Source organism: Pocillopora verrucosa, chromosome 4 (assembly GCF_036669915.1).
Source record: "Pocillopora verrucosa isolate sample1 chromosome 4, ASM3666991v2, whole genome shotgun sequence".
Taxonomy (NCBI): Eukaryota; Metazoa; Cnidaria; class Anthozoa; order Scleractinia; family Pocilloporidae; genus Pocillopora; species Pocillopora verrucosa.
Window position 1 is genome coordinate 978,156 of NC_089315.1, and position 15,232 is coordinate 993,387.

The 15,232-nt window shown below is 35.6% G+C and overlaps 4 protein-coding genes across 4 annotated transcripts; 2 read left to right on the top strand and 2 right to left on the bottom strand.

The window, feature by feature from the left end:
* Positions 1–584: 584 nt before the first annotated feature.
* On the bottom strand, positions 585–4,427 carry LOC131797266 (proteasome subunit beta type-1). The gene is made up of 7 exons (XM_059114887.2): positions 4,276–4,427; positions 3,444–3,551; positions 2,737–2,818; positions 2,382–2,413; positions 1,838–1,935; positions 1,329–1,435; positions 585–1,039 (listed from the first exon to the last, which is right to left on the bottom strand). The coding sequence occupies exons 1-7, from the start codon at positions 4,329–4,331 to the stop codon at positions 854–856; spliced, it is 669 nt and encodes a 222-aa protein (XP_058970870.1). The 5' UTR covers positions 4,332–4,427; the 3' UTR covers positions 585–853.
* Positions 4,428–4,517: 90 nt separating this feature from the next.
* Positions 4,518–6,366, top strand: LOC131797269 (U6 snRNA-associated Sm-like protein LSm2). Its single transcript, XM_059114890.1, has 5 exons — positions 4,518–4,544; positions 4,615–4,682; positions 5,096–5,126; positions 5,269–5,328; positions 5,632–6,366. Exons 1-5 carry the CDS (start codon positions 4,542–4,544, stop codon positions 5,755–5,757), a joined length of 288 nt encoding a protein of 95 aa, XP_058970873.1. The 5' UTR covers positions 4,518–4,541; the 3' UTR covers positions 5,758–6,366.
* Positions 6,367–7,157: 791 nt separating this feature from the next.
* On the bottom strand, positions 7,158–11,847 carry LOC131797265 (casein kinase II subunit beta). Its single transcript, XM_059114886.2, has 7 exons — positions 11,690–11,847; positions 11,450–11,574; positions 10,185–10,287; positions 9,664–9,779; positions 8,688–8,763; positions 8,378–8,567; positions 7,158–8,138 (listed from the first exon to the last, which is right to left on the bottom strand). The coding sequence occupies exons 3-7, from the start codon at positions 10,204–10,206 to the stop codon at positions 8,024–8,026; spliced, it is 519 nt and encodes a 172-aa protein (XP_058970869.2). The 5' UTR covers positions 10,207–10,287; positions 11,450–11,574; positions 11,690–11,847; the 3' UTR covers positions 7,158–8,023.
* Positions 11,848–11,966: 119 nt separating this feature from the next.
* Positions 11,967–13,873, top strand: LOC131797267 (DNA polymerase epsilon subunit 3-like). The gene is given in 7 exon segments (XM_066166010.1): positions 11,967–12,060; positions 12,292–12,369; positions 12,520–12,607; positions 12,973–13,060; positions 13,062–13,092; positions 13,685–13,758; positions 13,760–13,873. Coding segments are annotated over 6 exon segments (462 nt in total). The 5' UTR covers positions 11,967–12,060; positions 12,292–12,302.
* Positions 13,874–15,232: the final 1,359 nt, after the last annotated feature.

Sequence of the window (15,232 nt, forward strand, 5' to 3'; positions counted from 1 at the left end):
CTCGTTTTCGGCCAACCAGAAGCGGTGATTTTTTCACGTACATTGATGACATCGTAGTAGCGCAAAAGAACACTAAACAAAGTAAGCTAGGGATATTATATCCACAGAAAACTGCTTACGATATAGACTAATAGAAAAAGCGGTTACCATTCATAATAACGATCCTAATCGAGATTCGCAGTTGGATTTAAATGTTTATACGTGGTTAACCTTGGAAACATTTTATTCGTATTTGCTATTATTACTCGCCGAAGCTAATCTCCTACGTTATTCTCATTTTCGTTGCAGTCATTTTAATGATCATGATGTTCACGTTGTCGATCCCTCAAGTGTTTTTTTCACTGATCAAAAGCAACCCTGATATCAAGTTTTAAGAACAGCAAGATTCCATGAGAAACTTTGAATATCTTTTGAGTTGGATATCTGCCCCCCCATTTCTGCGATTTCATGCAGAAAGTCTGCTCCGAAATTGTCCACAGTTACACAAAGCAACACTACAGTTATATTCTCTGAGGCGTTTCTCTAAATTTGAGAGAGAGGAAAAACACAATCGCACGAATTAGATAAAAAAATAAGTAAAGAAATTTGCAGAAAAGTTGTGATTTTATTGTCCACCAGTTTTACACAGAGGAGACGGTTGAGCCTTGTCTGCCATAAGTAACGAGCTATTCCTAGGACATAGTGAGATCATACCATGTTTTTCTTTTAGCATTTAAGAGCACACAACAAGCGCATCTACCAGTGCACTGAATCAAGTGTAATATAGAGAGCCGAAAAGATAAAAAGCTCATATCTACAGTACACTTTTAGACACAAGCTGACTCGCACAAAAAAATGTGTACTACAACAATCATTAATCTCTTCTCAGTGGAAAGGCTTCTTGTGTTACGCCATCTTTAGTGATAACACTGATAATTACTGCATCTCCAGTGTAGATATCTCTCTCAGCAGCAGCAGTAAATACATCCTTTACCAGAAAAACTGCTTTATCTTTGCTCAATGGAGCTTCAGTTACTCCTTGCTGGTTTTTGAAACCAATCTTGATGAAAACAATAGCAAAAACAGATAAACAAAATTGCAAACTTGTACATGAGTTAAAATTAATTAAGAAAAAATGTTGTTTTTATGAAACGTCACTTTTAATAATGAAAATTTTGATCCATTCTACATTAAAGATGGTAAAACTAAAAACTAATGAAACTGCATAAATATAAATCATTAATTTAATGAATCAGCAGAGACTATTGATTACATGGCAAACAATTTTGCTTGCTTTGTAGAGAATTAAAAAAAAAATGAAAATCCTCAAAGAGAAGAAAGAGTTTTACCTGATTGTCAAGTAATGGCTGTAGAAGAGCTGAAGCAGAACCTCCAGCTCTGTAACTTTCTCTTTCATAGGAACCCACTGGATCAAAACTGAAAACACAACCTTTACCTGATAGAAAAAGATAATGATCATCAATCTATGTTTCATCATCCAAAATAAAGAGTGGATTTTGATGCTTTTATTGAACACTTCTTCTGTAACTAAATCTGCTACTTGCTGCAAAAAATGACACCTGTGATGTCACGTGATTACTCAGCAACTTTTGTCTTGCATGAAGGGAGAACTATTTAAGCATAGTCATACATTTTCTTTCATTTCATTCATTTTTTCGTGGAAAACTCAAAGACCAGTGGAAGTCATTTTAGAAACCAATACTTTGATCTGTATAATACTCACCAAGTCTGTAATAATTACAGGTAAGACAGGACATAACACTGTACCAATCAGGACACAACCTTTCCCATAATCAGTGACAAAAATAAGCTGTTTCAATGGGCAGTAATGCTTTACCTTCATTGTCCAATCCTGCCAGAATATTGTAAGTGTAATATGGAAAAAAGCGTCTGTAGTACAAAACAGTTGATAACATCTGAGCAATGGCTGGACAACTAAAGTATGAGAGCATAAAAAAAGAAAACAATTAACATCAATATATATCTTATATTATTTACGCACCCATCCTTAACTAAGAATCCCTCTTAATCCATCTCCACAGTTCACAAATACACACAAACAGTGCTCATGCTCAAGGTTTTCCAAAGTTGGTCCCCAAAATTCATCGTATAGACTATTCCCTTTATAGGGGGCAGTAGCCACAAAAATGGTTGCCGAAAATAAATTCAAATTTAGCTGAGTCATCAAGAATTGTATTGAAGGCTTAAAAGACATCTTTAGTTAAGACTTAACACTAACAAATGAAGAAAGAGGCCAAAGCTAAGAATAAATGAGCATTTAGATGCCAAATTTTTCTACATGTCATTATGACCAAAATGATTGCAGCATAGAGTGCTAGTCTGACAACTTCTTTCAACCAAACTGAAACTACCTTACATACCTCATTTTGCTTCCATGCTCATGTTCATACATCTAGACGTAATAGACAGAATCATTAGTGCAAGTTTGATAAGTATTTATTTTTTTCTTCTACAGAAAGGAGACACAGCACACTAGAATTTTCATTGTCAAAACAATAGGTCTTTTTCACTGTCTTTGGAAAAATCACTCTGGATGAACAAACACATTTCAACACTCAAGGGGGGAAAAGTGGAATAGAAAATTACAATATGACCTTATATGCCCAATCTGGAGCACTCAATCTCTACTAACAATTATTGAGTAATTTGCCTTTCACACAAGCTTCTGTGCAATGTACACAATCAAGCATACAACTCTACATCAAGTTAACATACCTGAAGTCTTGCTGTAATGAGTTTGGTCAGTGTAAGGCAATCACCATGAAATCCAGCACAGCCAAGAACTGTGGAATTGGTACTAAACATACAAAAACATGATTAACAAACACAGTTAACATGCATAGCATTAACCCCTTTTATATTACATATAAGGAACATACAGCTCCTTTGGATCAGATTTTGAAATTCTTCATTCCTGTTTCTAAGCCACAGGTACAAAAATGAGTTCCAGAAAAACAAGATGTATAAGATGAGTTGCAGAGGTTAAGTTCAATTTTAGGATTGCCTACTTTACTAAAATTTCTAATACCATAACAGTGTTACAATAATCTTAAAATCTAACCGACTTTTTTCAAAATAGTGTACCATACTATAGTACTACTCAAGGCATTTTCTGTGGTTTGATCAGGTATCAATTCTTTCACTAGTAATGATGGTTTTGCTCGCCCGTTCCCCATAAAATAACAAGTATATATGAGTGCTGATTAGAAGATGAAAATGAAACAGAATTATCATGTTTCTAATCCAAGTTAGTAAAATAAACCTAATTGCCAGCCAAAGGGCTGTGTTGTTTGAAGAAATATAGTGCAAATACAGATTTCACATTATTTTTGTTGGCAGATAATAAAAGGGTAGCAGTGATAAGCTTTTCAATGACAATTGTTCTGCACATTAAAATGGAATTATTACAATACTTAACTTACAGTTTGTAAGTCTTTGGACTATCCCTGGTGTGGATGGAAAAGCCCTGACTTAACCTTGTGTCTGATGCAATGACAGAAAAATCCTCTCCAGCAATGGCAAGTACAGTCCTAAGTTGAAAACCAAGATAAAATATGAAATTAATTTAATATTTAAGAATAAAACTTTGTGCACCTATCATGATTTCCCAAGATACATGTCCATTCAGTTTATGCTCAATTCACCACCACAATAAACTCCCCACTACAAAACTTGCCACCACTGAGAGTCAATCACCACCTGTGGCAATTTGATTCTGGCACTATTTTAAGTCTCTCCTAGGATACTCATTTGATGTAAGTTTCATACAACACGTTACACATGATGTCTGAGTCAAATTGTCACCAGTGGTGATTTGACTCTCGGTGGCGGTGAGTTAGGTGCTGGCCAGTTTGTTGAGCTGGTGAATTAACCAGACACCATCCATCCATTCTCTGTCTTAGGCACTAATGGAAACTTGCAAAACACTTCGAATAAGTTAAAAAATATACTAAGGGTCTACCTGATTGACACTGGAAAAAAATTGCGACAAATGATCATAGCTCACATGTAACCTAACCAAAGCTCACCGAGGAGCGAAAGCTGCAAAGAAGTTTGTATCACACCAGATTTTCTAGCGAACAAACGGAATAACCAAGCTGCATTGGAGAAATTTGTTTCTCATAAGAAAGTCAAGAAGTTTGTACAATTAAACTTATTTTCATAACTATAGAAGCTTTGATGCTGCTGACTCATTCAGATCATAGCTTTCCAATTAAACCTTGTCACATTTTCGATAATCCACGATCTACTTACCCTCCGTTAAAAGCGTAAGGGCTAAAATATTGTTGCACAGGTCTTTCTGTATTCATTTTTCCAGTCTCTGAAAACGGAGGAGGGAAATTTTCTTTTTTTATAGTTATAATTTTCCTCACAAAACGCAATCACTAAGTCTCAGCTTTTGTGCCATGCAGTATCCCACAATCCTTCTCTGTAACCTGAGCCTGCTTATGAACAGCGGTCGCAATACACTATATGATACCGTACATAACGTAGTCATCACTGCCATAGTAATTTCCAAAATGGTGAGCAATAGTGTCGTTTTGAGGACGTTTTTTGAGAACAAATGCTCACATTTTTTATCTTCTCTTTCAGCTTTTTTACTCATTTTTCAAGTCTTTGGTTGGGAAAGAAGTTATTGTGGAACTGAAGAATGACCTCAGGTATAGGAAGGTGTTGCTAATAATTTACAAGTTTAACTGACAGTCTTTCGCACGTGAGTGCTTTAGGTTTGTTTCAAACAAAGTTAGGTCAGTGTAAGATTTAGAAGTCGTGAGGCATTTTTATGAGGAATTTTCGGGTGTTTCAGGACCTTAATCTATATAATGAATGGCACAAGACTTCTGATCTGTCTTATTGGTAAAACAAATAGCTCTCATCAGATCTATAGCGGCCGGATTGCGGTACAATGCAGCTGCAAATGTGTTCGAGAACCTTTCAGTTGCCGTGCTGCAATACAATTATTGAGATATTTTCAATTTCTATCATATTCTGTAGGTGGGCCATTATAACTAAAGTAATCAATTTGCAGAACGCGAGATTCGAAAATGAACATTACACTTCTTTTTTTTGACAGTGTACATGGAACGTTAGACTCGGTCGATCAGGTAACCTTATGATTTTATTGTCTTGAGTATGATAAGGTGCAGTTGTACAGAGAATGTTTAGCTCTACCACTGAAATCAATTCGCATATCTTGTAGTGCCTAATCTGAAATAATTTTTTAATGTAATCCTCTTTTTACTGCAGTTTCTAAACATCAAATTAACAGATATAAGCCTGACAGACCCGGATAAGTATCCTCATATGGTATGTATATATAGTTTCTATCAATTGTTTTAGTCTTAGATCAAAGACTTGGTTTTTCTTTGGGTAGTTCTGCTGAACAATAATAGAGGGAGTCATCAATTATGATTAAAATATACACAGTACTGAACAAAGAGCAATTCCATGAAATATTATAACATGTCTATAATTTGAATTTCAGCACGTCACCAAGTATCTCAACAATGAGAGTTTTTCATGCTTTTCAGTTTATTTATCAATAAATTAATTAATAACTATCTGGTGATGGTATGACAGTTTTAGCTTAAATTTGTTTTCCCCTTTTAGTTGTCAGTTAAAAACTGCTTCATTAGAGGATCAGTAGTCAGATATGTTCAACTGCCGGCAGAAGAAGTTGATACATCACTGTTACAAGATGCCACAAGAAAGGAAGCAGCCCAAAACAAAGCTTGAAAACAAGCTGAACTAACAAAAAGTCTACACAGGAAACTCTTGAAATGAAAAAACTGTAAAATTATTTATAGGCTTTGTAAGCAGAGACATTTTTCATTCCCATGAATTTGATAATAGGCTATTTTACAGTTGTGTACTTAGTTGCCAAGCCTTTGATTTGGAGTGAGGCTGAAGGTGACCTTGTTATGATAGAGACTAGTATCTAGTTAGCATGATAACAAAGCAATTTGCATTTGAAAAGCAGCAAGGTTTGTATCATAACAAGGTCACCCTTAGCCTCATTCCTGTTCAAAGGCTTGGCAACCAAGCACACAACTGTAAAATGGTCTGTTTTGAGACATTTTAGTTCGCTACAACTCATAAAAGTGCTTTTTACATGGATTTGAATGGCAAACTAATTCTCAGTTCAAAGAACTCACACAGCATAATGTTAATGTAATGGATTAAGCGACATTGCCTGTATTTTGTTAAAGCAAAATTCTATTAGGATGTCACTTTCTTCAGTCAGCAACTACAAATATGACAACCAGGGAACAGTATGTTAGTAGGTGTCTCAGAAATGACAGAAGACCAGACAAGAAAACGATAAACATTTTTTCTAGTACTTAATGAGTCTGTTGACTGCCTGTTTTGTAAATGACTCAGATATGATTCAGATGGTATCTGCAGTTCAGTTTGTTCAAACTTTAAACTTTGAATCCATTTACTAGATGGCAATTAGCATGTTTGATTTTTCAGTTTGCTTGATCATTAATTTAGATACGTTCCCCCTTTCTCCATAACTTCAGGGACTATGAGTGTGAAGGAAGTGAGTGTAAGAAGAGATAAGAGGCCATGTGTATCCCTGTTTATGCTATCCACTTCAGATCTTCAAAATCCCTTCCCACAGACTAAAGATAAAATTTTGTTTTTAGCAACAAACTAAACTAGGGAACCAAGGAGCCTTAATATGACTCCCTAAAGTAATAACTCCTTGGTATGCTCTGCCATTCAAGGTATCACTTAGCCAATCACTAAGATGTCGACATTTTTATTAGCTGAACTAAATTCAGGTTTGGGCTCACCCAAATTCAAAGCAGTACTCTTGTTGATTCAGACATCAAACTTCATTAGCCCTTCCCAGTTCCAAGAAAACCAATCAATATTGAAAAATACATCATGATAATTCATGAAATTGGTTCAGCTTATTTCATCCAATTCAAAGTCATTCCAGGGCCAAGGTTCTTCCCAGGCAATCCAAATTTAAGAAGCTGTTCTTTGTTGATTCCCAGTCTTTCCACATTTTTAATAAAAGCTATTAAGTTTGGCTCAAGCAAAGTTCATCCTTCCAATCAGGCCTACATTTTTGGATGTGTTTTACAATTGAAACTATAGCAACTCCAAGTATTTCACACAAATCATCAGCCCAACAGGAACTTTAATTTTTGTTTATGGTACATTAAAAAAAACACAAAGCTGTAAGTTGAAATAACATAGACTGAGACAGCCTGTTTTATCACTTTTCTTTAGAGCTGTACACACATGCATGGAAACTAAATTGTTAACGAGGAACCAAAACACTACAACATAATTTTAAAAAATGTACTCTGAACACTAAACAGAAAGAACTGTTTGTGAGGGTTATGCTAAACCAGAAACTGATGGGAACAATCTAATACAACACAAACCCCAAGTTTTATAGCAGAGATACAATCTCCATATATGATTTACAAAAATCACAGAGCAGGACATATATCCAATAGATGGGGCTTTTTTGTTGGGCAAGAACTGCATGAATGAAGTGTCTCACTTTATCTGGAGAAGAATCTACAGTATTAATTGCAGAATTAAACACCAGCAATTATTTTCAGCAAGATAAAAATTGAGCCTAAGTTTACCCTCTTAACTGTACCACACCTATTTATAAAGTACACAAAAGGGGAAAGAGACCAAATAAAAATTTCAAGCATCTGTATATAAATTGTTCTCCTTTTCAGGTAGTAACCAGTGAAATTTACTGCCTGCAGTACCTCTTATTACAGCCTAAAATCACTTGGAATTCTTGAAATGTACCTGGTAAAAGGACTACTCTACTGGTCTGAAAATTTGTTTTACCTGTCATGCTTAAAAAAAGGGAGAACACTATATATACTGTTAGTTACAAGAAGATTGAGCACTTTAACAAATTAACCATTTTTAAAACATTTATCCTCAAATCTGAGAACTTGAAATGGCATTAAACTAGGAAATATTAAAACGAAAGAGTAGGATAGAAAATAACTTGTTCTTATTTGTAATGAGGTTTTGTGGATCTTGGACGTGCTGATGCAGACCGTCCTCTCTGAGCTGCTGCTCTCTCCTGTATCTGGTAAGCCATGGGTGAAATTTTAAATCCAAACAACCTAACAAAAAAAAACAAAGAAAAAAAAAAGGTAAGAAGTACTGACTTGAACAAAACCAAAATAAACTGACAAAGCCTACCCTTCTCCTTGAGAAAATATTTTTTAAATTTTATGTGATTGGTTTATTAGTTTTTTCAAAGTGAAACACAGTTTAATTTGTAGTTACTGCTTTTTTCCCTCAAGGTTCTGAATATTGTTACTCATCTAAACAGTCTTGCACACTCATTACAACACTTTACCTTGGAACAAACTGGTTGTTTGGTCTTTTTGGTCTGTACTCAGGATGTACCATAAACAGCATGTGAGGGAAACCTGTCCCAAAGTATGCTCCATCTGTGTGATGATGTCGAGATGATTTTGGTGTGTAAACATCCATGCATTTTGGACAGTAGAGTTTGACCATTGCCTCCCCAGGAACATCAGACAAACCTATGGATGACAAAAGAAAGTGAGCTTTGCAAAGAATGCTCTGACAACATGATAACACACTGAAGCAAATGAGAAAAATAACATACTACACATACCTAAGCCTCAACTTTGCGAACTTACCAATGGGTAAGACTGCCTGATTTTCACAGTACACTCGACAGCAGTGTCCAAAATCACCATTCTGGTATTTTTCAAGCTGTGTTTAAGAACATGCAAAGTTAAGTTGGCATTCAGTATGTTCACAGCAATTTGCAGAGTGGTCAGAAGGAGAATTGTGATGATAATCCTACAAGGCACCCAAAATACATTAAACATATGGTTTATTAAGATCTAGTAGAATAGCACAATTTATGAAAGAGTTAAGGTTGGTCACAGATTACAGGGCTGTACATAAGTCAGATATTATTCATTCCAAAGCATTCTGCCAAGCTTACATGAACCTTTCTGCAAATTCTGATTGATTGTTTTTCAATAATGGCATGATTCATCCATGGCACTTTTAGTAAAATGAGGTGAAAGGCAGACTGGCCAGCAGGTTTGGTCAGGTGGTACATGTACAAGGTTTTGTTGACAACTCTTGGCTTACGTCATTTCTTACATAACTTAATAATACTCACTCCGCACACAGTTTATCAATATACAGAGACACAATTTATACAAAAATTACTCGTGCATTTTTTTCTAATACTTCTGCCTGTAAAATAACCTTGGAACTTGCACAAATTATCCTCCTGAGGTTCAGAAAATATTTTTGTATACATGTAATCCCTTGACTTCTCGAATGAGATTATTTGACCATATTCACTTTGCCTTTGGTGGAAATTCATTAGATGATGCAAGGAGCCTAATCTACTTGTTTTCAATCTCCCTGCATTCAGATGATGATATGTTTTAAAAAAACATATTATATCTCAAGTACTAAAAAGTCATGGAAACACTTTTATGTAAAAACAATTGATATATGAGAAGCACTCACCATTTGAAATATTCTTGAAATTGTAATCATACTGGAAAAACTAAACCAAGCACTTAGCACAATCTTTTTATTTAAAATACTATGTAAGACTAGATGGCCAGCACAACTTACAATACTTACCATTTGCGCAAGCCCCCTGTTGGTTAATATATAACGAGCATGAATGAGACCATATAACATTTCTGCTGCCTGTTCAATCAGATCACTTTGATTTGGATTATCTTCTAATTCATCATCTGTTGACAAAACAATAAAAAATTTAAAACACATCATGATTAGTTTATATTCTCTCTTAATATGAGCCCTGACTCTACAGGTGGATCTTTGGCAGTACAATTTTGTTTTGTTCATATACACATAGAAAATTTCACGCAAGTTGTAGAGGTGGAGAAGGAAAGACTTTCCAAGATTCATTTTGGTCATTGGGATGCAGTGTTCACCAGGAAAATTTGATGATTTGCTCTTAGTTATAAAAATCATCCTTTCCAAGAATGAGTTAGCTGACCTTATAATATACATTTATATTAATAATTTTAAGACTGTTTACAACAGAAATTTTGGTAAAACCTATTGACTGATCAAATTTCACCATCAGGGCAAAGCTGAAGTGTACATGTTGGTGATAAAATAATTTCACCAACCTGGCTCCATGTCCAGTATCATGTCCAAGGCCTGCCTGTAATGTGGCACTTGTTCATTTAATCCAGTTAAATTAAACTTGTCCTGGATGTAATCTTCGTCAACCTTGCATAAAAAAGAGTTGTCACAGTACTAAGCAAGACAGTAAATAGTTTTAAAAATCAATGACATAGGAGCAGTGCAATAAACAATCAGAAAATCACTTTGACAACCATAGTGGAGGTCATTATCAGGGAAGAGTTGTTAGTAGTTACAAAAATTTTTACTGAGAATACCAACTTAACTGAAAACCAGAATTTACACAGTTCCTCAAGCTGCAACTGTTTTAGATCGGTACAGCAAGTATATACCAAAATTTGGCAACAAAATTTGAAGCAAAAGTCCTTAATTTGATGACCTGAGTGTGGCAGTGATGAAATGACTTGTGCTACAACAGAGATAATGGATAAACCCAGACTATATATGGTACAGGGTGCAAAATTGCAATCATAAGTGTATATTTAGATGCCAAATGATGGCAACTTGGGGCACTGTGGATGGATCATTGGTTATGTTTGTAAAGTAAAGGATGTTATACACATTTTCCTTAAATTATATCAAGAATTTTCTAAAATGAGGTTTCAGTTGTGTAAGACATGACTCTTCTTTGTTAATATCATATCCCTTCCTCTAATTTTAGAAACTTATAGTGTCACTAATATCTAGTTTAGTAACTGCCTTGGGAAAACCTGTTAAATACAACCAACTTTTTAAGAAGACAGCAGTCTTTTCCTATTTTATGAAATTGCTGATCCCACCACCTCATATTTTGCTCACCACATTCTGATGGCCTGATGGGGCAAGATTTCTGTATAAAACTTTTCCCTCATTGAGGTTAACAGTTGTTAGATAATAGAAAACATAGATTGCCTTTGGGACTACCAGTTTGTTTAAGAACAATTTGGGGTTATAGGGAAATCTCTGCACATGATGGTAGTCAAGGTAAAGTAGTTTCATTACAAACATCAACTGCAGATTATAAATGACAGATTTACAGGACAAAGGTTACAAGAAATAACTCACAATGGCCTAAATTTCTTATTGCTGTTCACAAATTAGTACTGAGGCTTCAAATCAAATGATGTGACAAAATCAAACAAGTAAGCACAATAAGCACAATATATGCTGTAGCGTATGTCCTATTCAGGACGAATTACATCGGATTCAAGTCTCCTGTGGTGTAATTATAAAAAAGCTTATTAAATGTGACACTACTTGAGGCTAGTACCTCGCAGAAAAACTCGTTACCACGAAGACCACAAAACCAAGAAATCCACGACACCTCTCTGAGATACTCATATTATTTCCTCTGTTGTTCAAGTTCGAGGAGAATGCTTGAGTTAATTCCAGATACTGAAAGATGAAAATGTTAGAGATGATCTATTAAAACAAGTTTGGGACGCTATTTTTATAGAAATGAAATAATAAATAGTAGTTTTTGGCATAGCTAATTTAAGAGGTTGCCTACCTAGAGGAGATTTAAATTATCACCGGTCTCAAAAATACCAGCCGTCACCGATTATCATCAAGAAAAGACAGATTCTAAAGTGAATATTGACACAAATACAGTCTAGAGATGGAGCTGGGAAGGGAAGGAAGAGAACGGATTGGACACGCTCAATTGGCGCAGACTCCACGCATGTTTTAATACCCGCTGGATGACAAAATTACGATGCCTCGGGCTCTCTTACATATATAAGAAGAATTTTCATTGGGCAGATCTGTTCGAGTTAAGCCAATGGGATCAAGTATTAATTTGTGGCTGCAGTCTCGAGGTTTAAGATTCGCGGGAAAAGCGAAGAAGAGAGAGAGAAGGATTTGCAAGTGGGATTCTGATCTGTAAGGAAATTCAAGGCTCGTGACCCTTTTTGAGCCGAACTAATGATACCTGAATTTATCAGTTTTTTTTCGGAATTACCAAGTTTCTGTCGAGTTACTTGTTAAAATATACATACGATGCTGACGGTGTCAAAGGGATGAGATTTGTTGATCCAAGTAGCTGTAAATTTTAGACTAGCCCTTTATTAGACGATAGCGTTGTTGATGTCTCGCGATTGTGTTCTTTTTCAGAACTTTGAACAATGGCAGAAAAACCAGAAGATTTGAATCTTCCTAACGCAGTTATTTCACGCCTGGCAAAAGATGCTGTAAGATTATTAACCTTAAACATTATAATGTGGGACATTTCCAGTCGCAACTACGTTGCTAAAATCTGAAAATAGCTGAAAGTGATGCGAAAGTGATCGCACTGTCCTAGATTTGCAAACTAATGAACTTCTCGTTCTCTCGGTTCCAGCTTCCCTGAAAATGTTAACATATCCAAAGAAGCCAGAACTGCCATAGGAAAAGCTGCCAGCGTCCTTTGGTTCTTTATGCTACATCCATGGTTGTGTAATAAGTCCTAAGTTATTCTCACTTTTTTTTTGAGTGCATAGAAAGAAGTGGGAGGTTGAGAGGCTTTTGCAGAAATTCATCATGCGGTTAACTTCCAGAAAGACTGGTATAGAACTAAACACTGATCAAATCTGATTAGTTTTGGTGCATTTTTTTTTTCTAAAAAAAAAAAAATTTAAAACTATTACTTGTATCAGCCTGTGATTAGTTTCACTCCGGTATAAATACTTTTGCCATTGTTTCTTTATGGAGAATATCTGCGAGTTGTATGTACCAATAATACAAAGAGTTTAAAAGTCTAAGCTTGGTTAAAAACTACAATTTTTTTTTAATGTTGATTTTTCTGTTTCATCTTAGTGCAAATAACTTTGCACAAAAACAGAAGAGACAGACATTACCTGCAGCTGATGTATTTGAAGCTTTAGAGGAAATGGAATTTGAGCAGTTTCATTAAACCTCTTAAAGAAAGCTTAGCTTGTGAGTGCTTCTTTAATTTTTTATTTTATTTAAAACACTGAAGATTGGAAGATTTCTGCTATGGATGTTTCTTTGTTGCTTTCTTTGTTTAAGTGACGAGAGCAAAATTCTCACAAATAACGAAAAAAAGCAATGCTATTAACATTAAAGTCATTGGGTTAACAATCAATTGACATAAAAAGGAAAATCTAAACTAAATTTTGGAATACTGTATTACTAAGGCATTCTTTAATTTAAACGTGGGGGTACTCTATAGTGGACCAGCACTTCAATACCAGAGGAGGATATTGGTCTCAAAGGCCATTTATTGCCCAGGAAACAGAAGATTACCTCTGGTGGACAAACTGGCTTGAGCTGTATAAAAAGTTTACTTATCTTTTGTTATGAGTAAATTTTCTTCAGTCTGTGGGAACCATGACAATCTAGGATTATAAGAATTTCTTGTTGTCATTACTCTTTGGATGGCAGTCATGATAATAAAGGTCCTTCCATTAATTCCCTGCTCTCTGTTATCAACTCATGTTGTAGTTGTTTGAAATGTGTAAATTTTAACCTGTGATGTTTTTCTGAGTTTGTGTTTTTGGCCTTATAGTGGTCAGAAAGGAACAAAAAGGTAAAAAGGAAGCAGCAGCTGAATCAAAACGAAAGAAGAGTGATCCTGCCAGCTGAACCATAACCAGAATCCAAACGTCAAAAAACAGAATCTGATGACAAGGGAGAATTGCCAGAAACTAAAACAGGAGGAGCAGATAAAGATACAGAAACTGAAGAAGAGCCTTAGGCAGTAATGATCATTTAGAGAGTAAAAAAATAAAGCAGAGGGGTGTAGGTACACAGCCATTCTGAATTGTGCAGCTACATTTAGATGGTTTGCATTATTTTCATTCAGAATGGGTAGTAAATTGTTTCTAATCTTTTACGTTATTCTCCTGCCATGACATTTCCCATGAAAACCTGTAACAACTTGACACAGGAGATATACACCCACACTGCTATTTAATGAGAATGTTTGCAATAGCTGAAACAGTCTTCTTGACTGTAGCCATGACTGAAAGTTTCCTACAAAGTTTCAGGGCAACAGTGAAGGAATTTTTAGGCAATAACTTCAGAGTATGAAAATTTTGGCTATTGGCAGTGAGACCACTTCAGGTGAAAATACATTTTTTAAGTTCCAAGAAAAGTCGTAGTTCTCTTTTCTCTCTATTCCTCCTTCCCTAGACACAAATTTCACTTATACGAGATTTTTACTATTAGCATGATACTGGAAAGAACCACCCTGCCCATGGCCTAAACCACTATTCCCAAGATGTTTGTTGGGTCAAGTTGGGTGGATTGTGTTTTTAAGGAGAAAGATAAGAGTCCAATCAAGTTATATAATAAGTTTGGTCCACAAGATTTAAAGAAAGATGTTTCTGCGTCTTGTCACAAGCATGGGACAAAGAAAAAATTCTGAGTCCCTATGAGGAATCGAACCTCAGACCTCGGATTTGTGCTCTGATGCTCTACCACTGAGCCACAAAGACTCTTCGGTGAGCAGGTCTCCTACGAAGTTCTAATGACATGCATCCTGCATACTGCTAGGATCAGCAATGTCAATAGCATAATGTTTTTTGACAGAAAAGTAGAGATGGTAAGTTTTGAGCTTGGTGAAGAATTAAGAAAGATGTTTTTTCGTCTTGTCACGAGCGTGGGACAAAGAAAAAATTCTGAGTCCCCATGAGGAATCTAACCTCAGACATTCGGATTTGCACTCTGATGCTCTACCTTTATCAGTGGCAGAGCAACGGAGCACAAATCCAAAGGTCTGAGGTTCGATTCCTCATGGGGACTTAGGATTTTTTCTTTGTCCCACGCTCGTGACAAGACGAAAAAACATCTTTCTTAATTCTTCACCGAGCTCAAAACTTACCATCTCTACTTTTCTGTCAAGAATTATTTTGTGGTAAAAATCCAACATCAAGAAATTTTCTTGTGAATTGTTTCTATCAGGGGAGGGGGGGCAAGGCATAGTAGGTTATTTTAAGGTAAGAATCTTACCCCTCGGGTAGAATCTTCCCCCTTGCATGAAATTTGCACCAACTTGGCCAGAAACTAATGGCAAGGCTTTTTTTATAGTTTTTTGCATGGCTTGAATCTCTTC